The 22448-nt window shown below is 49.0% G+C and overlaps 1 protein-coding gene across 1 annotated transcript in view; it reads left to right on the top strand.

Annotated features, from left to right (window-relative positions):
* Positions 1-21584, top strand: part of LOC138922144 (ral guanine nucleotide dissociation stimulator-like) — a 37730-nt gene extending 16146 nt beyond the window's left edge. Inside the window, exons 15-17 of the mRNA XM_070258976.1 lie at positions 15202-15262; positions 17842-19568; positions 20184-21584. Coding sequence (XP_070115077.1) covers positions 15202-15262; positions 17842-17997 — 217 coding nt within the window. The 3' untranslated portion in view covers positions 17998-19568; positions 20184-21584. The remainder of the gene's footprint in view (positions 1-15201; positions 15263-17841; positions 19569-20183) is intronic.
* The last annotated feature ends 864 nt before the right edge of the window (positions 21585-22448 follow it).

The raw sequence follows: 22448 nt of genomic DNA, 5'->3' as shown, positions 1-22448 counted from the left end.
ATGATCTCTGGGCATCCATGGACACGGCCTTGCCTGTTTAAATCCTGAAGGGCTGGCAGTATGGGTGGACAAGAGCCACTGCACTGAGTTCACCCAGAGTCCCCACCCGGTGATCAGCAGCTCAGGGGTCACCGCCGAGTATTGTGAACGTGCTCCCACGGAAACACCCAGTCACAGCAAGACCCAGATGACTTGTTTAGCGGTTCAGAGCTCTCCCCTCTGGATGGAGGCTGCCAGTGGCCCTCAGACACACAGGGGGCCTGGCCTCTGCCAGCATGGCCTTCAGGCTGCGGCAGGGACGGAGCACACATCCTGGTTGCCCACGGCCTCCCTGACAGGGCACAGCCATCCAAGAACGTGACTGGCTACACGGCAGACCATCCTTTACCTCCAAGAGCAAGAGAAGCGCCAGGACCCAGGGCTGAGCAGGGCCGGGGAAGGCAAGAGGTCTAGGTTAAGAGTCTTTGTGCGTATCCACTCATTTTGCCCTCAGAATAATTTGGAGTGTTGTGGGTAATATCCCAGGTTTTTAATAACGTAGAGGAAGCACAGAAAGGAGGAGTAATTGGCCGTTGTCACCCACACCATCTGGCCTGTCCTCCTCAAACATGCATGGGCTCTCTTGCTCCCTCACCTCCGCTCTTCTTGCCCGCACCTAGAATGCCTGCCCACCGCATCTCCGCCCCCTCAGACAGATGGCTTAGCCAGGGACTCCATCTTGACGCAGGGAACCTGTTGTCCTCGATGTGACCAGGGCCCAGGTCAGTTCTGAGTTGGTCCCCCTCCCTTGGCCGTGAGAGACAGAGAGAGCTCAGTGTGTGCCTGATTGTCCTACCAGATTAGAGGCTGAAGTCATGAATTTCCTTCTATCCCACCCACGATCAGGCCCAGAAACGAAGGAGCAACTGGAATCTTGTTGGATTGGGGGCACATTTTGTGCCAGAGAAGAATAGCGTCACACAGTTAAATGGTCCTGGTGTGAGACTTTACGACGTTCTTCAGTGACACAAAGTTCTGCCGTGTAGTCTCACTAGCTGTTTCTTAACAAGCATCCCCCCAAGGCTGCTCCTGACCACAGAGAGTGGGAGTCAGAACTGGGCAAAGTTTCATCATCAGAACTGTTCACTGGTCTGTGGTCTTTTTGCCAAGAGAGTGAAACAGACCATGGGAGACGTCCCTGCTCCCCGCAGTTCTCGTGCCATGAGTGCCATCCCACCCCATTGCAGGGGACAACTGCTGGGTACTCGGGCCTTCTCTCAGGAGCAGACATTTTGGAATGGCCTGGGAGCAGATTTAGGAAGTCAGCGTCAGCTCTCCGACCATGTCTCCAAAATCTTCACGAGCTCACAGGAAGCAGGACCTGGTTTTGAGTTTCTGAGCATGACTACACTAAGGTGGTCACTCAGGGCCTTGCCCAGGAGGCACCTCCTCCTGGAAGCAGCCGAGATGCAGGGACCTAGGCTAGCATCAGAGCAGATGGCCTGGGGGAGTGGCAGCTTGTCTGTGGTACTCAGAGGCTGTTTAAAAGCATCCTGGATGGTAGGAGGTGTGAAAGAAGGAGCTGGACCAGGACTCCTGGGAGCTGAGGATGGCTGGAAGGATGTGAGGTTGTCACACAGAGCTGGGTGTCCACCGTGATGGAAACAGAGGTGAACAGAGGCCAGGGCAGTGCTGAGTGTCCACAGACCAGTCAAAGCCAACTGGTGGGCTTCCCAGCAGAAGGTAGAGCCCAGTAACAGGGGTGTGAGGGGTGGGAGCAGACAGTACACAGCCTGGAGCGGGCAGGAGTTGGAGGCCCAGAGAGCTTGTGGTGAACAACAGGGCACGTTAAGGAAAACGGGGCCCCGTCTCAGAGAACAGCAGGCATGCAGCCTGGGCGACGGATGGAACCTCAAACAAACAGGGCTGGAGCCCTCAGCCAGCACGACTGGAGTTCATTTCCAGAAAAAAGAGAGGCTCCCTGCCACGAGGGCACGACCACGAGGCTTCGGGGTTCCCATAGCCAGGCTGGAGGGGCTAAGCCTCCTGATGTCCTGGGTGGAAGGGCTCCCAGTGCATGGGGTATGGAGCAAGGGGGCAGGGAAGGGGCACCCGAAACACCTCAGGAGCCCAGGGGAGCCTAGGGTGCTTGTTCCCTGGTGTTCACCCCAAGCGTGGATTCAAACGGGAGTGCTGACCTGCTGAGTGGTTCAGGCCCCAGGGCCTGCTGGCCTGCTGCCCCTTCCTCGCCCTGTGGCCTGGGACCGGGATGTGAGAAAAGCTGCTGAGCACGGGCTTGGTGTGACCATGGCCCACAGAGGGCATGCCAACCACACTGAACCCTGCATCCAGGAGGCATGTGAGGCCCGGCAGCACCTCTCAGGAGGGCCCAGGATGCGTTTTTCGTGTCCTAACGACAGCAACAATAGTTCCCTAGTGGAATGTGTCCTTATGTGAATGTAGCAATGAGGCAGACGGAGCTGGAAGGAGGCACAGAGATCCCATGCTAACCTGTGCATTGTATGGGAACCTGAAGTGCAAAGGGCCCAGGAGCCGCTGCGGCTCACGTGGAGAAGCTCAGTCACTCAGCGAATGGATGGGGGCGTGAGCGCACACGGGCCAGAAACCAACACCAACTACCTTTGCTCCATGCACATCGCTCTGATTTTGAAGTGTTTGAGCTGAACAGACCATTTTCTTAACTAAACAAATGTCCAACTGATGCCCCCACTGATTCTGAAGGGGCCTCTTTCTCAAACTCTCAGAGCCACGCTGGCGGGCATGAGACCGCTCCTTGTCCCGACGGAGCTCCGCTGCCTCTTTCTGCCTCCAGCGTCCCTCACATGTGTGGCAATCTTCCTCTCTTTTGTCTGTGGGACACCTACCACAGCATGGCTTGATGGACAGGGCATAAGTCTGCGCCTAGGATTTGAACCTGTGAATTCTGGGCAGCCGAAATGAAGCATTTGACTCAGCCACTACACCGCCGGGTAGGTTTTAATGCTTAAATATTCTTACGACATCAATGTGATGGAAAACTATGGCGCCTGTGTATTTTAGTTGGGGATATAACGCCTCCTTACTTTTCTACAGGATTCTGCAGCATTGTCTTGCGCCTTCTCAGCCTCAGCCTGGAATCAGCCTTTTCCTCAAGGAGCACTGGCTCCTTGTATGAGACCATGGCATTAAAAACGTGCATCTGTGAGCTCAGTGTGCTGGTTGCTCCGGTGTGTCCTTGCTTCTTGGCCCTCTCGGTGGCAGGATGCTTAAGTTAGGCTGGTGTGCTGACCTTACCATGTGTACACTGTCTGCTGTATATGTGTCTATATGGAAACAGCCATGTTTAGATTAAGGTCAACGTCAGTTCCGAGCACGGCTTCTCAGTCGAGCGAATGGCCACATGGAGCCCTCCAGCCCGCGCCCTGCCCTCCCCGAAACCTGCCCCTGCAGTAGTGGAACCCTGGCTCCTGCCGTCTGACGACCACTCAGTCCTTTCTCCAATCCCGGTCTAGATGCATAGGGGCCTCACAGTTATTAACCAGTAACTGTTGAGAAAGAACTTTATCAAGCAGGGCTCTCTGCTTGCTCGGTGTCTTTTCCTGTAGTTGTACAGATTCCAGTCATTTCCAAAGGTCCTTAGCTCAGCACCACTTCCCCCACCACTTGCAGTGAGTTTGTTTCTTCCATTCTCAATACGGTTAGACTCTCTAATCTCATCTGCATTCCATCCAAGGATCCACCCACCTAAATCATTTTACTAATTTGTGTAAGTCAAGATTTGCTCTTTCCACTGTAAAAATCTGGGGATTTTGTCAAAGGCAGAGAGGCAAGTATCCGCCATTAAAGCATCCCACGGATTTCCTGACCTCTTCATCCCTCTCCCCCGACCCCAGCCCTGCACAGCTCTGGGAAGCTGATCTGTGGATCAAATTGATAGCTTTGTGTTTGCAGAATGCCATATCAATGAGACCGTACTCTACCTGGCCTTCACAGATGCTTCTTTCTGTTAGAAAGGTGAATTTGAGATTCCTCCATGTGTTTTCATCTTGATAGCTCTTTCAGTGTTGGCACCTGATAGCATTACATTGCATGGATGTACCTCATTTGGGTGTCCTTTCATTTATGGAAGGATATCTTTGTTCATTCAAGTTCCCTGCCTGTATAAATGAGGTGCAGTCTATATACGTGTGCTGGCTTTTTTGTTGACGTTCTATTTGAAAACATTGTGTAAATACCTAGGAAGATGGTTGAGGGATCACGTGTTAAGATGATGTTTAGCTCTGTAAGAAAGTGCCCAAGTGTCTTCCACAGTGGCTGCACCACTCGGCATGGGCAGCAGTGACGACAGAGAGTCTGTGCTGTCCTACCCCCCAGCCATGAATTGATCTCGTCTATTTGTGTGTCGAGGCGTCTCACTTTGTTTCAACTTGCTTCTCTCTAATGATAAGTGATTTTGAGCATCTTCTTGCATGCTTATTGTATGCTTACACCTTCATGAGCGAGGTGTCTGTTCAGATCTTTAACCATTTTTCATTGGAATGTTTGTTTTCTTATTGTTGAATTTATGATGCTTTGTATATTTTAATACAAGCCCTTTCTTAGATAGGCTTCTTCCAAAGATTTCCCACAGTCTAGGGTTGGTCTTTTTCTTCTCTTAATAGTGATTGTCACAGAGTAGAAAATGTTAATTCTAACAAAGTCCACCTTAACTGGATTTTTCATTGAAGACTCGTTCTTTCAATGTTGAAGATAAAAGGTCATTATGAAAACTCAGGTCATATCTTCTCCTTTGCTAGTTCTAGAATTTTGATAGTTTCGCAGTTTATGTTTACATCCATGAACAATTTTTGTGAATATTTGTGTCATGTGAAAAGTTGGCATCTTTGTTAAGTTTTTTCCATATGGTCACCCGATTGTGCCATCACCATTTGTTTAAAAGACTAACTTTTCTCCATCAAATTGCCTCTGATCTTTTGACAAAGATCAGTTGCCCATGTTTGTTAGTCTATCTGTGGACTCTGTATTCTTTTCTATTTATCTCCTGGCACATTCTTACCCCAGCATCACACTCCCTGTACCTTTCTAAATCCTGGAACGGGGAAGTGCGGCTTACTCAACTTTGCTCTTCAGTGTTGTGCAGGATATTCCAGGTGCAGAAACGGTTTGTAGATATCTACAAAGTGTCTGACTGGGACATTGACTGGGGTTGTGTTGACTCTATAGGTCCAGTCGGGACGAGCTGACATCTTCATTATACTGAGTCTACTGATCATGGAAGTGAAATACGTCTCCTATTAGGTAGGTTTTCATTGCTAGCTTTCCACAGCATTTGGTAGTTTTCTGATACAGATTTGTCTTTACTTGTTTAGATGTTTATGTAAGGATTTTATTTATTTTGATTTTGTACCCTTTTGTGAAGGGTATTTTCTTTTCTTTTAAATTCTCCTCATTCATTAGCAGCACAGAGGATGCGCACCGCGTGTTGCACTTTGACCTGTACTTCTTGTTATCATAATCCACTCTCATCAAGGCCTGTGATACGGTGCCCATTCCATTTGAACTTCAGAAATTAAGGGACTGAACAGTGTGACCACTGAGCTGCTGTGCCTCGGCTTAGGAGTCCCTGCTTAGCGGTAGCCAGCTTGCTCCCCGGCCGGGGGCACAGGGTGCCCACCACCGCCTTGTTCTGACCGGGGCCCCAGAGACCAGGGTGTGGTGCTGGGTGTGCTGCCCATGGATGCTGGTTCCTGGCCGCAGTGAGACAAGAGCTTCCTGTCCCCAGGATCGACGTGCCGCTCCCTCGGGAAGAGGATGCTCCCTGCCCGCTTCCGGCCCAGCAGGGGCCTGTGTGCCTCCTCTGACACTCTCCTTCGGTCATGCGCACAGAGCTGCATGGTCTGGACTGTTCCTGGGGCTTGTTCTCTACTCCCTCAGGGCGTGTGTTCCTGAGGCCTATTGTGCACAGGATCGCCCTTTATGGGGCTCATGGGGCGATCACAGCCCGCTGTGCTGTGTCACAGGCTTGTGAGGTTTGTGGGAGGAATCGTGCACAGATTCAGACACACAGGTGCCCTCGTGAAAGGATGTGCAAGATGTTGGGCCTTCCCGGGAGGGAGCTGGGGACACAGGACACGCCTGGAGACTACAGAATTCCTGGGCGAAAGGGAAAAGTGTTCAATCCTACATCCGCTGCAAGAATTGTTAATGCTAAATTTCCTATGACGTGGAAGTAGCTGAAAATATATTGAAAGACAAAGATGAGATGTATTAATAAACATTATTTTAATTTTCAATGTTTTATATATATCAAAATCAGAAATTATTATAATTTTACATTCCTGGCTTTCAAGAAAGACAAATTATCTATACTATTTGTAAAGTGCATTTCTCTGCTTATCTTGTTTTCAAATGAGAATATTGCCGTGATTGACGACATTTTCTCCTAACAGAGGGACAGTCTTAAATATTTCTAAATATTAGCTTATTGAAACATCTTTTGCAGGATTCCAATGTGACTAGAATTGTTACAAAATAGTAATAAATCTAGGCCACTACCAAATGTTTTGTGAGAATGTGATAAGAATATATCCTGAATCAGTTTTAGAGGGGATCCGAACACAATAGTGATTTTTAAAATACCATTAAAGTGATTAAAAATACTGCTTAAATCATTGAAGATGAAATATATTAAACTTAAAGCTCCATTTCAGCTGACCGCAGAGACCCAACAAGCAGGCCTGGATCCAGGGACCAGCCCCACGGACCCACAGACTTGTCAGAAATAATATTTCTTGTTTTTTGTTTTGAGTAACTAAGTTTTAGAGTAGTTTGTTACACAACAAAGGCTAACTATATAAAAGTGAAGAAAAATTTGAAACTGCAAAAAATTTCAATAAGCAAAGAAAAGTCACCAACAATTCCAGCAACCCAAAATAACCAGTGAGAATATTTTGGTGTGTTTTCTATCATTTTTACATTTATTAGTTATGTAGCTAGAGAGTGAGAGACAGAGTGAGAAACAGGAAGATGATAGAAACGCATACAGAATTTATAGGATGTTATGTAATTGAAGTCTTGCGTTTTGCCCTCATTACCACTAATTAGCACTGTTTCCTGTCATTAACTATTTCTGGAAAGTAGGACGTCACTGACTTGGAAACATCTTTCAAACACCACAATTTCACTCCTGGTCAGCCACATGTAGATGTTCCCCGACACTGATGGATGTGTGCACCTATGAATCCAAGTGCCATAAATCTAGTCTAATTGGGGTAAAATGAAACAAACAGACCTTTATGGGCCATCTGATGTTGTTCAGATTTATCTGAATAATTGACTAGGGGGTGAGCTTTGATTGCTTACATTTGTCACTGGGGACAGTGACTCCGGCCTTCCTGGGGTGTGTCCGCTGCCCCTTGCTGCAGGACCCAGCCTGAGGGGATGGGAAGAGCTGCTGGAGGAAGCCCTTCTTGGCCATTTACTCCCGTACCAGCTTAACCCCCAGCCTTGCTCCCTGGGGGCAGTGACCTGGGTGGGCAGACAGGCGGGCAGCCTCCTGCATGGAACTCATCCTGGAGAAGAGACAGCCCTTCAGGCTGCAGGTCTGCTCGGGGGGCCTGGGTCACCCAAGAGGACGGGCTGTTCTGAGGACTGAGGCTGCCTCGCGTTTACATTTGTTCACGTCTGAGTCCTAGGAGAAGAGGGGACTGGAATGGGGCCTACTCAGGCCACAGCTGGGGTGACGTTCAAGAAGCATGGTTCAAAAGCCACAAGCAGACCCACAGGAAGTCCAGACCTTCTTTTTGGGACACAAATCGCGTCAATGGACTTCGGGAGGAAGCTTCGCCTCTCTCGCTGGCCTCTCTCCTGCCGTCCCCATCCCATCCTCTCCTCCTGTAACACAAAGCTGGGAATTTGCCTGGCAGAAATGGTCCAGCAGCCTGGAGAAATGAGGACAGCCACACAGGACCGTCTTTCCTTGGGGGAACAGGGGAAGTAAGCATGAGAGTATGCCACTGTGATAGACATTTCAGGCTGAATTGACAGCTGCTGTCTTCACTAAAACTCCCAGGGGACATTGGGAAAGCAGGCAGGCTGGTTGTGGTCACCTGTCCCAGGGCATGCTGCCAGAGCTCAGCCCTGGGCATCGGGCACTTCTGCCGTTTCCTTGATCACTGCTTCAGGGAGATGGGGCTGAGGGCAGGGCCAGGGGAAGTGGGGCACAACGGAGGCCAAGGATGTTGGCTCAAGTTGTACATGTGACAGTCCTAGGGGCCACCTGGAAGTAAAGGGCTGAGTCTTGTGCCCTCAGGAGCCAGTAGAGACAATGCAGTAAACCCTTAGATAAATGCAGTAAGAATTCTGCCTCTTCTCACCTCCAGGCTGGTGTGACTTGAAGAAACCCTGGTGAGACTAGAATGACGTTCATGCCAGTGCCCACGGTCTCTCTCTCAGAACTCTGCTTTTCTCAGTGCTCATCTCTTTGAACATTTGTTTTCCATTCGGCAGCACCCCCTACATGTCAAAATGCTCCTAAACAGCTCATAACAAAAGTCGCAGATATCAGTCCACTGGGGTAATCACAATGCAGAAGTTCAATGAAAACCAAATGTTTTCCTGAACGATGGGCTTTGCCTTTGAATTGTTGGTGGTTAGAATTGTCTCCACAGGCTCTCAGGTTATTGTAACACAGCAGGGCACTCTCAATCTCCCATTATACAAATGGCAGCCTTTATATTATATATAAATTATTATATTTTACTATATATTATAAATTATATATATTATATAAATTATATAAATTATATTTATATAATTTATATATTATATATATAAAAATATAATAAATTATACATAATAGACAGGCAGACCTGTCTATTAGAGGAGACCAAAACTGCATCTCCATGATCATTCTCCTCTGGGCACGTGCGTCTAGACCCCGAGGTCACGGCTGGGAATCCCTGAACTCAGAGGTGGGGCCAGGGTGGGCGTAGCCTTTGTAGCCCACCAAGCCGGCACACGGAGGAGCCTGCTGGTCTCGGCAGCGACTGAGAAACGGAAGGGCGTGCACATGCTGTTTCCTGGGATCCTGGGGATCCGGTCGCTCGAGGGGAAGAGGTGGGCTTTGCAAAGCGGATCCACACTATCCAAGCTCAGCACAGCCTGGGCAGCCCCATCCTGGCACCGAGTCCTGCTCCTCTGTGCTGCAGGCCCAGTGCAAATGAGGCCTTGGAGATGAAAGCTTCTCCCCATCCCTGAGCGCTCTCTGAATTTCAGGCCAAAAATTCTCCCTGTGTGTACAGCTCTGGAGAGAGGTTCGCGTGGCCCTAAGAGCTTAGTTGTTTATATAAAATGTGCACCATGTCCCGCCAGGTAAGTAGGTTTTAATTTCTTCAGAATATTGATTAATTGACTGATTCATTCATTCATCCACTCATTCATTTACTCATTGAATCAAACTCTGATTGAGCCAGGACTGTGTCCCTGGCCCTGTGTAAGCTCCTGGAATATCAAGAAGAAGAAGAAAGCACCGCCCTTGCCCCTGGGGAGTTAGATTCTAATGAGGGGAGACACAGAGGAAGCAAAGCTCCACCAGAGATGGCAAGAGCTGTGGCAGAGATGGAGAAGATGCTGTGCGAGCCACAGGAGGGCACACTGACTCTGCAGAGGAACACTGGACAGTTTGGAGGAGGTTCCTAAATGCTGATAGCAGAATGGCAAGGACAGTGACAACTGTGTCACTGGGAAGATGAAGCAGCAGGGACTCTCATTTGCTGCTGGCGGGAGTCATAGTTGTGAGGACCTTGTTGGAAGTGCTTTGCCCATGACCTCCCAAAGGTAAACATATGGTTTGGTTTCCTCTGACTGAGCAATTCCACCCAGGGTTTATTCCATGACACGTGGCTGCACACATCTGCCAGATGACTCTTATGGGAATGTTCATCGCCAGTCTACTCACAATAGTGGAGAACTGGAAACAACTCAACTTTCCATCAAATAGGATAGATAAGTAACTTGAGTATATTCACATGATGGAATACTACACAGCAACAAAAAGCAATAAGCTCCTGCCACCTGCAGCAACAGTGTGACTCTCCCAGACATCATGATGAGTGAAAGAGCAGGACAGAAAAGACCACCCACTAGGATCCTACTTCTATCTCTGGTGGTAGACCTCAGCATAGCCATTTCCCAGGAGGAGGGTTGTGACAAGGGAGGGGCACAAGGGGTGGAGGCATGGGAAATATTCTACATCCTGCCCCGGGAGGTGGTACACAGGTTGCATAGTGTCAACTGAGAGAAAGCTGCAGGTGATATTAGTGATGGAGTTCATTCAATACTCGGGGTGAGGAGTGGGACCCCGAGAACCAGTTCCACAGGGTGCTCTGATGGGACTGCTCCGAGGGTGTGAGGTGAAGGGCAGCTTCTGTCTCTTTTACCAACAGTGTACGTGCAGGGAAGAGGAGAAGAGGGAAAAAACTTGCCACTAGATTTCATCTATGTCACAAAGGATACAGTGCATCTGGGTGACATAAACAAGCATCTTCAGTCACACATCAAACAAGTTCAGAGACGCTGACGTTATCTACGTGTGGAGGGAGACGAGGACCAGGGTCGTTAACTATTCCCACAATCTCTAAGCAATGCAGCGGGGGAGGGTGAGAGCGAGCTGCCCTTCACCTCTTCCTGCTCTGCAGAGGTGCAACTGGCGTCTTCAGTCATGAGACGTGGGGACGCAAGGTCGTGTGACACAGGCTGAAGACGGCCTGCACGGCTCCTGCGCAGCACAGCGTGGGTGTTATCGGACTGACTTAACGCCTATGCAGTTTGTGGGCTAGATTCACCCATCGGGCCAGGGAGAGGGGTTCCAGAAACCTGTCCACAAGACATAGGTGACACTCGTGCAGCTGCATACTTCATATTCACGCAATTCTCTGAATGTATGTTATAACCCAATGACACATTTTAAAGTCAAAAATCAAGTAACAAACACACAGCACAGAATGTTATCACTTGATATCCTAGAACACAGAAAGCATCCCCAAGTCATAGGAATGATCAACAATAAACCGGAAAAATGATGTGAATCTGAAATGTACATGTTCCAGTACCAGGAAGATCACAGGATAGGTAGAGATCGGCTTGGGACTGACCGCAGGCACAGCCTGTGACTCTGGGCGACAGCTCCCTGGACCTCATTTCCTGCTGATTAACACTGGTGTTGACAACAAGGTAATCACATCTGAATTTGTGTAATATGGTGTCTGCACATACACTTTCATCAATAATTGTTACAGCAAAGACGTCAGTGTTTTCTACAGTGACTCCCATGTTTTGAAGCGTGAGCACCTACTTCAGTTTTTCCCAGTGAAAGTCTTTTTAGTTTTAAGTAGAAACCTTTTCAAGCACATGGAGAAGTAGAGAGAAAAGGGTAATAGCTACCCTAATACATCCATCAACCCATTTAATAATTAACATTTTGTTATATTTGCTACATTGTTTGCCTGAATTAGACTCTTTTAAAATCCATCTTATTATGGAAAGGCTGAGTATTAAAAACAGAGGAGTAGAAAGAATTGCCATGTAGCCAGCACCCGGCCTCCATCATTATGAAGTCATGGCTCATCTTGTTTCTGTTATAACCCCACCTCTTTTCCCACTTCCCACCCCAAAATTAGTAGAGACAAATCTCAAATAGGATATCATTTCATGCACAAATATTTAAATACACATTACTAAAAGAAAGGACTTTGTAAAATAGAACCACCAAAGCACCGCCATACCTTAAAAAATTAACAATAACCTAAGGCCTGAGAATGTGCATTTCTAACAAGCTCCCGAATCACGCTGATGCTGGTCTGTGAAGGCACGTTGGGTGGCACTGCTCTAGTTTCCTACAGTCCAGAGTTAGCTAGCTGTGTCCCCACGGAGACTTTGAATCTGTTTTTCTGCTCCTCAGGCATTTTGTTAAAATTGACTCAGCTAGATTCAGACATCAAATTTGTAGACTTTCATCAGGAGGCACCATGTCTGGCCATCTCTCTTTGAGATCTTTGTAGCCACCAATGACCATTCCTAGATCTGTTGTTTCATTAGGGGGTGCAAAATGGTTATGCCCTCACTCCATGGATCCTTTTTCATTCATTACCTGGCCCATTTCTATAAGGGACTTTCTCTCGTCAACTGTTTGAATACCCTAAGGTAGGGTTCTTACAGAAGTCAGGATAAATGCTTGAATCTCTCTTTTCATTAACCCATTTTCCAAAGATTGTGTTGGTTCTCTGGCATCCTGAGCCACCAAAGGGATGTTTTCTGTTTGCCTTTTTTTTAATCTATCCTAGTGAATTCGTGAATGCAGTCACGCCCGGTATAATGACGTTTAGGTCAACGACAGACCATGTATATGTTGGTGGTCCTGAAAGATTAGTACCATAGAGCCTAGGTGTGAAGGAGGCTATCCCATCTAAGTTAGTGTAAGTACACTCAGTGATGTTCACACAAGGGCAACACTGGCTAAGGATGGATTTCTCAGAACGTATCCCGTCGTTAAGTGATGCATGACTGTACAAATATTTTGGTGTCTTTCAAGTCACTGTTATTACTTTTGATGCTCAAATTGCTCCATCTTTGACTAATGGGAGCCTAGTCAGGTCAACTCCTGGGTCCTTTTGACAAGACTCGAGTTATCTTTGATGGCTTCCTATCTTTGGATACGACAAGATTTTCATGCTCACCTGCTACATTGCTTGTCCCAGACCTGGAAGCAGCCATTTCTCCCAGGAGCCCTGGTTGCAGTTAATGAGAAATGGTGCTTGGAGTCCACAATCTAGACACTAGAAGCTTTCACTAGTGATGGGTGTGTCATTGTTTCCAGACATTTTAGTGCATAAAGCTGGAAAGCGTTTTTTAAAATACAACGTATAATGAGTTGATCAGACTGCTTCTGGTTAAAATTCAGGAGCTATTTCACTTGATCCCATCAATCTTAAGTCTCAGAAGAACAACCCTAACCATAGAGTCAATAACACGATTGTGAATACCCTTTAAGTTGTTCTTTCTTTTGTATGTTCTTCCTGTTCTTCGGGTATGTCTTACTAAGGATGTACAGTCAAATGAGTATTTTAAAGTCACATGGAATAGTTTCTGTCTTTGTGGTCATGCCACAAATCAGTAGATGGCTAGGTTTATTTATTTCAATTTGCTCTTGACTTCTAGGGATTTCTTTCCTGAATATTTCACTTCATTTTATACTTGTATAAGACTACATTCATGGTTTCAAAATCACACCTACAAAGTATATTCAGTGGAGTCTAGCCTCTTCCTTCCTCCTTGTCACGATCCCTTCTTCCCCTTATATGGAATCATTTAAAAATATTTATGGCTTATCTTTTCATTTAGAAAACAAATGTTTACATTGGATAGTAGTTCCACTCGGCATTCGTCGATTAATAAAATAAACAAGGACAAAAAACAACAATGCATTTGGTAGTGTTTTTAAGTAAATTTGTTAAATAAGTATATTAATCCCAATGCATTGATGTACAAGTAGAAATTGTTAGTCCTCCTGTCTCTTCAGCTTATGATAAATCTACTTGTGCAAATCTTGAGACTCAGGAACCACAGGAGGATTACCACATTTCCATTTTTGTCCTTTTATTTATTTAGGTGTCCCTTTTTTAAAAAGGTAAACTTTTAAATTTTGGAATCACTTCAGATTTACAGAAAAGTGACAGAGATAGCACAGAGAGTTCTCGCATACCCTTCGCCCAGTTTCCCCTATTGTCAACGTCTAAAATCACACGGTCCATGTGTCCAAGCCAGGACACTAACATCGGTAAATTACTATTAACTAAATGCCAGACTCCATTCGGAGTTCACTAGTTTTTCCACTAATGCCCTGTTTCCAGGATCTGATCCAGGATGCCATATCATTTTTAATGTCTTTCCATTTTTAATTGCCTTAAAAATCTACCAAGGTTAAAGAGTGCTCTCATCTTATAGGCGATAAGGGAAAGAAACCAAATGCTTTACTGGCAGTGGGATGATCACAGGATTTAAGTCCAAATCTGGGTGGAATCTGCTTTTATAAGAGGCAATTTGGTTTAGGGGAAGAAAATGCAGTCTCTGGAATTAGGCAGACCTGGGTGCGAGTCCTAGTTTGGGTTTGCTACTTAGTAGTTGGGGTGTCTTGAGTAATTTATTTAATATCACTGAGGCGTAGTTTTTCGTTTTTAAAATGGTAAGCTAAAATATCCCTCACAGGGAATAGGGAAGTTTATAAACAATATATGTGAGGTGTTTGGACTGTAATATATACTCAACAAATGGGCACTGCCATTGTCATAGTGTCAGTGCTGTCAGGCCTAAGATAGCACTTGGGAACTGGGTGTCTGGTCATCTGCCACCCGGAATGTAATTGTCTTGTATACTCAGGTATGTAGTTTTTATTCCAGTGGCTCATTGTCAGGTCAGTACTCTGATATCCAACCTCTGATTAAAGTGACACTACGTAGAGGAAACCCTGTGGCTAGCCATGAAGCATGGTCTGACACAGTGCCAGAAGGTGAGAGGGTAGCACAACGGCCCCAGGCAGGGCTCCCCTCTGCTGTGCACAGGGTGCCCTGGGAGTGGGCATCCGTGGAGGGCACCAACACCACCACAGTGGGGGGCTTTCTGAGGGCCCTTGGCATCTGAACCTGCAGGGACTCATCCATCACTGTCTGGCCCTGTTTCTGAGATGGGACTTTCCACCAACAGGTATTGACATTACTCCGCAGACATCTTACCAGATAAGCATCTAATAAGTTAACATATATATGTTTTATTTCTGAAAGGACTGTTGACACTTTTTAAGTGCTTTCTGACAAGGTTTTTTGGTGACAGAAAACAAATGCTCCTTTGTAGACTATTACTACAGCCTAGAATTCTGGGGAGCGTGTATGTGTGTGCCTGTGTGTGTTTCTTCCTCTTCCTCTTTTGCAAGGATACAAGAGATTTTTGTGTCACTTCCCAAAATAGAACTCAAACGTAAGTCGGTGAAAGAAGCGTGAAATAGGTCAATTGCCATAAGTATAAGCACCAGAAGGAAGCGGGGTTCAGCTGTAAAAGAATTTGTGCTGAGACTGCTGGCGTCTGTTCTCTTAAGGACTAAGGGACCAATTTGGGGGGTGACACAGATGCTCTATTGTCTCAGCGCTGACTGCATGCATCTTCTCTCCCCAGGATGGTCACCTCTAGGATGGAGATCGTGTTGCTGGTCACCATTGGGCCCACACTGGCAGATGTAAGCCTGATGGTCATTAGGAAGCTCAACATGGGGTTGGGGACAACATGCTGCTCAGGGATGAAGACGCAGGGCACGTTCTTCCTTCCACGGGCAGGTGAAGCAGTGGCTGGTTTTGAACAGCAAAACCACACTTTTGGGTACTGCTGCTGGTGTTCCAACGCAGTGCCATGGGACATGGAATCCAATTCCACGTCAGCCCAGCCAGAGCGAGGCTGCAGCTCCCTGGGCTGCTGGAAGTGTGCCTTAGCGGCTCGGGCTGCAGGCACGGCTTCCACCCGACTTCAACAGTCTCCTCTTTGCTGCCTCATTGCTTGCTCACCACGGTGGGTCATTTGTCCACACGGCACAGAAGACTGTCTGCATCCTGCCCCCAAGAGAGACAGCATTTTCCTGAGGGGACAGGGTTTTGATTTCCCATGATTAGATTTTGTCACATTACTTGGCACTCTACCAGGTGCAAGGGGTTCTCTAGTACATGAGATGATAATTTTTAAAAAACCTTCAAATTTGATTTTGTGACCCAGTCCCTTCCATGTGACTTTCTGAGTAAGTACCAGCCCACACTTCTGGTTTCAGATGATTCTCACTCATGCTTACTTATTTTTCCCATTGTTGGTAATATCTCCCAGTCACCACAATGCTCATCCATTGTCTGATTCCCAGAACAAAACACAGTTAGAGATTGTTCAGAGTTTTAAAAGAGTTTTATTTTATTCCATTCAAGTTAAAAATAGTATCAGATGTAACAGACTTAGTTAAAAGTCAAAGATTGAAAATAAAACATGTCCTAGTACAGATTGCTAGCTCTGTGGAAACCAGTTCTAACTTCATTTGCAATGGTGATAGGCCTTAGTTGGAACAATTATGGAGGTTATTGGGAGAATGGTCAGGGAGAGGAATGAAGTATTGTCTACGTATCCTCTTCCACCTCAGCACAAACACACACGCACGGAATCACTGTTCTTGAGCCTGGAATGGAAAGCTGAACAGAGAGGAGAAGTCTTAGAGACCCAAGTGGGAACACGCTCAGCCAGAAATTGCTGTCCCTTCTCTTTGCCAGGCTCTGGGCCAGGCATGGGTCGGCAGACATAACCGTGAGCAAGTCAAGGGGCCTTGCCACCAGGGACTCCCTGTCTAGCGAGGCAGACAGGCTCACACAACAATAATTAGAGTGCAGAGTGTGGAGCCTGACACTAGCAGTGGATACACAGAAGTGTGCAAGCAAAAGAAGGAAGTCTCCAATTTGCCTGGAGTCATAGAAAAGACAACACAGAGGAAATGGCCCCACTCTGGGCCCTGAAGGGTGGATCAGCTGGTGGAAAGAAGTAGAGGGAATTCTGACATCGGGAGAAGCCTGTGGAAAACCAGGAATGTTCAACACTTTTGCATGTCGAGTTGTCCCAGATGGCTAAAGGAGGGGCTGTGTATCGGGGTGGGAGAGAGACACAGCTTGAACGCTGGCTGTGGTCAGGTCCCACATACCTCATATGTCTCTGAAGGACATTCAATATGTCAGTGGAGACAACAGGGATTCAGTGAGGCTTTGTCAGATTTTCATTTTAAAAGTGCTCTTGCAGTAGCAGTAGCTGGACTGACAGAAAAACAAGCTTCAGGAGCCTGTGACTATCACCAAGAGGAGGCCCCAGGATTCCCAGCCCTGGGATTGGGGGGCAGGGCTGAGGGGTGCAGACTCAGGAGGGATTTCTGAGGTGGAATGGACAGGACGTGACACCCAATCAGAAGGGCCTGGTTGAGAGAGAGAGAAAGGAAGGGGCAGGTGTGACTTGGGTTTGGGGCCAGCATCAGCAGGGGGGAATGGAACGGAGATCCTTGGAACCAGACAGACCCAGCTTCCAACCCCAGCTGTCCTGCTATCAAGTAATGCATTCATGGGCGGGTCACTTTTCAGAGCCTCCATTTGTTCCTTAAAGAAGAGTAATGAACAGGATTCGGTGGGAGCTGATGAGATCCTGGAGGCCTGGGGCAGAGAGATCCGAGGCAGGATGGAGGCTGTCTGTGAGGATTATTGTAGGCAGGCTCAAAGCTATGCCCTGTCACAGGACCGGTGGGTCATGGGAAGAGGGCCTGTGATGAGTACTGTTGAGAGTAGGGAAAGGAATGCTGGCAGGGTCTATGCCAGGGAGGCAGTGGGGGACGTTCCCACTGAGAGGATTTGGAGGCTTATGGCATTGGGATGCTGCTGGTCAGGATGCGGTGGTGAGAAAAAGTGTCAGATGCTTGGTAATTGCTACAAATTTAAAGCTACATCAGATCCTAGACCAGAGCTCAGTGCAGGAGGAAGAACAAAGGACCCCCAGGCCCTGGGAACTTGAGTTGGCTTTTCTGCCCAAGTCCATCGAGGAGTTAACGGGAGAAAGGGGCTCTGTGTGAAAGTGCTCATCAGAGCAGCACAGAACACTGAGACCCAGGAAGCGGGCTGGAATAACTCCCGTGAAGGAGTAAGGCCGAGCACGCCACAAGCAAGGCTGTGTAGCGAGGCTTGGGGGCCCAACACACCCATGTCAGAGGAGTCGGCCTCTGCAGACCCACTGGGAACTGCTCCTTTACCCCCACAGGGGAAGCCAGTCCAGCCTCTGAAGAGGAGTTCCAAGTCTCCACCGCACAGAGACCCACCACCAACAAACAGACGCAACAAACCAGCCGCTGCTTCCCACGGCCTCCTGCAGACCCTTCTCGGAGCTGCACGGCCACACTGGGCCTCCACAGTCTAAGAGAAATCAAGGGACTGGAGTGGAGCCAAAGGAGAGCAAAACATGATCCAGGGAGTGAGAAGAGGACCCACGAGGCAAGTTAACGAAACCGGGGCTGATTTGCCTAAAACAGCAAAGAGGAAATGGGAACGGCGTTCACATTCATGAAGAGGGGCCGGGGTCCAGTTATTTCCCAATTTCAAGAGTACAGAATAACAGGCAAATGGCCTAACTTGCCACGAGAGAGATCAGGTAAAGAAGGAGTTTCCCAAATGTCTGTACCTCTTGGAAGGGCCTGCCCTGGAGGAAATGTCAAATACGGTTGTCCCCTCTCCCTGGGGGCAGCCTGCTGGAGACTAGATATGAGGCCCTGGCTTGTCTCCAGAGACCCACCAATCCCAGCTCTCCTGGCGCCTGGAGCCTGGCATCTCTTCAGAGCAGAAACCTGACAAGGGTGTGGCCAGCCTGGACCATGGGAGCATCTGTGCTTCCCCTGGTGGGGCTCCCGATCCAAGAACAAGCCTGACTTTAATCCCGTTTTCTCTTTGCTGTGTTCGAGATACAGCCAACAGCAGGCGCCTGCAGGTTCTTTGGCAGCTGGTAGGAAGTGTCTTACACCTTCCGCAAGTGGCAGTTTGGTCTGATCGGTGTGTGTGGTTCCCGGCACAGTGAAGATACTCAGAGAACCCTGGGAGGCTCCAGCTCCCGGGCAGCTCTGCTCTGCTGGCTATGGCTGCTACTGGGCTCACGTGTACTGTCCACCACTGGGAGTTCAGTCCCTCAGCCACCCATTGCTCACGGAAGGAACCGAGTCAAGACACAGAACCAAGCCTGAGGGCCTGCCTCCCCCCGCCCCCAAAACACCACGTAGGAGACGTATTTACCCACAGACAGGATAACAGTGCAGTTTGTTAGTAACCAGGACACTTGTGATAGTGAAGGAGGGGTGCTGTTGATAATCACGCTAGAACAAAACTGCCACCTATGGCCACACAATCTATCACTCATATTCAAAGCTCAAAGATAAGAGGGAGGTGCCCTCGGTATTGAAATTCTTCAGGAATCCTTGGAAGCTACAAGAAAATACAGAAAAGGAACATCTGTTTTATCAAATGTGTATTAGTTATCTATTGCTGCTTAACAAGTCACTTCCCCATATTAGTGGCTCAAAGCCACATTCATGATGTCCTGCAGGTTCCGTGGGTGGGGAATGCGGGAGCGGCTTAGCCAGACCGTCGGCCTCCGTCAGACACTGCCCTGGCTGCCACCATCTGAAAGCTTGACTGTGGCTGGGAGGTCCACTTCCGAGCTGATGCACTCTCGGGGCTCCTTGGCAAGAGACCTCGGCTTCTCCCTCAGTTCTTCCCCACGGGGCTGCTTGAGTGTCCTCACCACAGGGCTGCTGGTGTCCCCAGAGACAGTGACCCGAGTCCCTTAGGCCTGTCCTGATCTCGTCTCAGACTCATGCACTGCCACTGTGGCCACTTTTCCTTCATTAGAACAAGCCACTGAGCCCAGCCCACACTAAGAGGCACGGAGGTGAAGCTTTCCTTGTGGAATGAAACACAGTCTTCAAGTGTTTGGCCATTGTCGTGAGTTCCTGTCTGCCTTTCTCCGAGCGCTGCCTTTTCATTCAGCCTGCCCCAGGGAACCCCGGGAAAGCACGGGCGTGTGCAGCCAGGAGGGCTGTCTCAGAAGCTGCTGTTCTGGCCACGCTGGCTCTCCGCTCCTCCCTGGGGTTTTCAGTCACTTGGGGTACTTCAAAGATGGGCTCTCTTGGGAGGTAATGAGTTCCCCATCACGGTATGTATATAAGGGGAAGTGGGATGGTCAATCGGCAGGTGACACAGATAAGTAGAGATGGGGAGGATTTAGCCTAAGCGACCTCCCGTGTCCCTCCTGACCGAGAGCATCCATGAGTTCCTGATCCCCCCAGGAACATGTTTACTTTGGCATCTGGATGGGCCACATAAGTACCGAGTCTGTGCTGTGTGGTAACGGAGGTGTCAGAGCCAAGAGGGGTTAATCGGCCCAGAGGAGGCTCTCAGGAGCAGGTTTCTGAGGAGGTGAAGGCATGGATTCTTGAAGGGAGAAGATCTGGGAAAAGAAGCGGGTGCGAGGATCAGGAGCTTCAATCTCCCCAAGAGATGGAATTGACACGATTTCCAAAATGGTAATCATGGGGGGTTGTCCATTTCCTTTTGCAGCAAGCCTTGGGAGCTGTGCTTGGAGAGGTCAAAGCTGTTCTGGGAGCCCATGTCTGAAGCTCCATCAACAGGTGGAGCTACAAGGAGGCCGGCCCTTCACTTACACAGAGATCAGCATCGGCTGCCTGTAAAATCCTGGCTTAGGAAAATCGGCCTCCATTTTCCACCTGCTGGTACTCAGAGCAGATGGAGCCAAATGTGAGCTTGGGTAAGAGATCAGTGCCCTGTTCGTGGTGAATGCCCAGGCTGTTGAACAAAATAGCACACAGGCACAGGGCAGTTCTGGAGAGGAAGGGACAAGGAGCCACCTATCTGAGATTTCAGGGAGCAGATCCTGGCCTCCGACCCATACCGTCACCTACCAGTCCAGGGCCGAATGCCATGCCGGCTCTCACTTACTGTGAGCGAGGAGGTGGTTCCCACGCAGGGGCCCACCATCTGCCCCAGGGGAGGTCTGCTCTCGGCCCCGCTGGCTGTTACTGAGGAGCGTGGAGTCCTCATGGACATAGCGCCAGCCCGGGCTCCCTGCTGCACGGAGACGGGGACTAGAAGGCTGAGGAACCAGGGCTTGCGGGTGGATTTCCCTTCCTGTCCTCTTCCCCTTGCACTGGCTCTTCTGTTTCATTCCATCAGGAACAAACCAAGGTCAGTGCTGGGGCACATTTAGCCCCTTGGAAAGAGCTCTGCAACTTCCAGGTTTAAAAAAAGAAAATTGGACTCCTACAGTCAAGGCTAGCAGCTGGATATTAAAGATGGAAAAGAAGTGGGTCTTTAGGAGGGAAAGTGTGTAACGCCCAGCACCTATCAGGTCCATTACGAGCGGACAACGTGACCAGTCAGGAGGATTCAAGGGGCCGGAGCTGGACTGTCCCCAAGCTGGTCCGTCCCCTTGACTTCAAAGGAAACAGTGTTTAAGTTTCAGGAGCAGCGTTTCTGAAAGTTCTCTGGAACACAGGGATCAGAACCGCCCCAGTCCCAGTGAAACTGTCCTTCTCAGGCCACCCTTCCTAGGGAGAATCGCCACTGCAAACGCCAGGGCGGGAATTCTCACCATAGCTCAGGCGTCACATCAGCCTTCCATGCTCACAGCCCCCTGGAAGGTTTGCCTCTTACTTTCCCCTAACAGATGTGTCCCCGAAGTCTGGCAGTCAGAAACACACAGGCTGTGTCTGCAGACAGCTCTGGTGGGGGCTCTGACGTACCTCCTAGCTGTGTGACTATGGGAAAGCTACTTAACCTCTCTGTGCTGCAGGTTCTCATTCGGATAGTCAGGATTTTAAAATGAAATAATGCATGGGAAGCACTTTAGCACAATCCTACGATTATTTGAAGTACATAATAATTGATGTAGCAGTTAACAAACAATTGAATGCTTATTAAAAAGTTTAAGTAGCCAGCTCACACGGTTCGTTTGATAGTCCTGATTTGTCAGTCTGTCCTACCAGACAGAAAAGTCTCTGAGGCAAGCGGGGGTTCTCATTAGTCGGGTTTCTCAAGCCCCTAACACAGCGTTGCTAATTGCTGATGGAGCAAACGAATGAACAAGGAAAGGCTGTGCAGAGCGGGTATGTGGCAGGGCTGGACTGAAGCTGGGGCTGGACCCTAGCCTTGCTTCCAGGAGTGTTGAGATGCCCTGGCACTGACGGGGGCCTCTGGGCCAGTGGGTCCCGCTTTTGGTTTGTGAAGAAGGCCTGCGCCTTATTGAGAGGGTTGAGGGTTCCTGGGCACTGCAGACACGTGGGGGCAGGAGGCAGATGGAGCAACAGCCACTTTCCAGTAGGAAGGAATGGTGAGGGAGGGGGTTTCCTCAACTGCGGGCTCTTGGCCCCTGAGATTGGGTGGGAGGGCACAGGACAGGCTGCGGCGGGGCGCTTGGTCCTCTGGCCTGCCTGCACAGTGGAAGCACCTGGGGCTTTGACTCAGGCTCTGCCCATTTGCAGGGATTCCGAGTTAATTAATCTGGGTGGGTTGGTTTTATCTCAACGCGCTTCCTTCTAATAAGTCGCCAAGGTTGGGGATCGCCATAGCCCCCCAAGGTGGGTCGCAGCCCCCCTTGATACAGCCAGCCAGCCCCTTGAGTCTGCGTAACCCCCTCGCTGAGCTCCGGATGGTCCCCAGAGGGCACTGGAGTCCTGACTTCACAGCTCAGGGAGGCTGCAGTGGAGGAGGCGGGGACGCCAGGAGCCAGGATTGAGGGCAGGGCCCTCCACGCGCGGCATGCTGCCCACCCCCACCCCCAGCGGTCCCCTGGGTCCCCGGCCTGGA

Source organism: Equus caballus, unplaced genomic scaffold (assembly GCF_041296265.1).
Source record: "Equus caballus isolate H_3958 breed thoroughbred unplaced genomic scaffold, TB-T2T haplotype2-0000491, whole genome shotgun sequence".
Taxonomy (NCBI): domain Eukaryota; kingdom Metazoa; phylum Chordata; class Mammalia; order Perissodactyla; family Equidae; genus Equus; species Equus caballus.
This window is presented reverse-complemented; position numbering and strand designations above follow the sequence as displayed.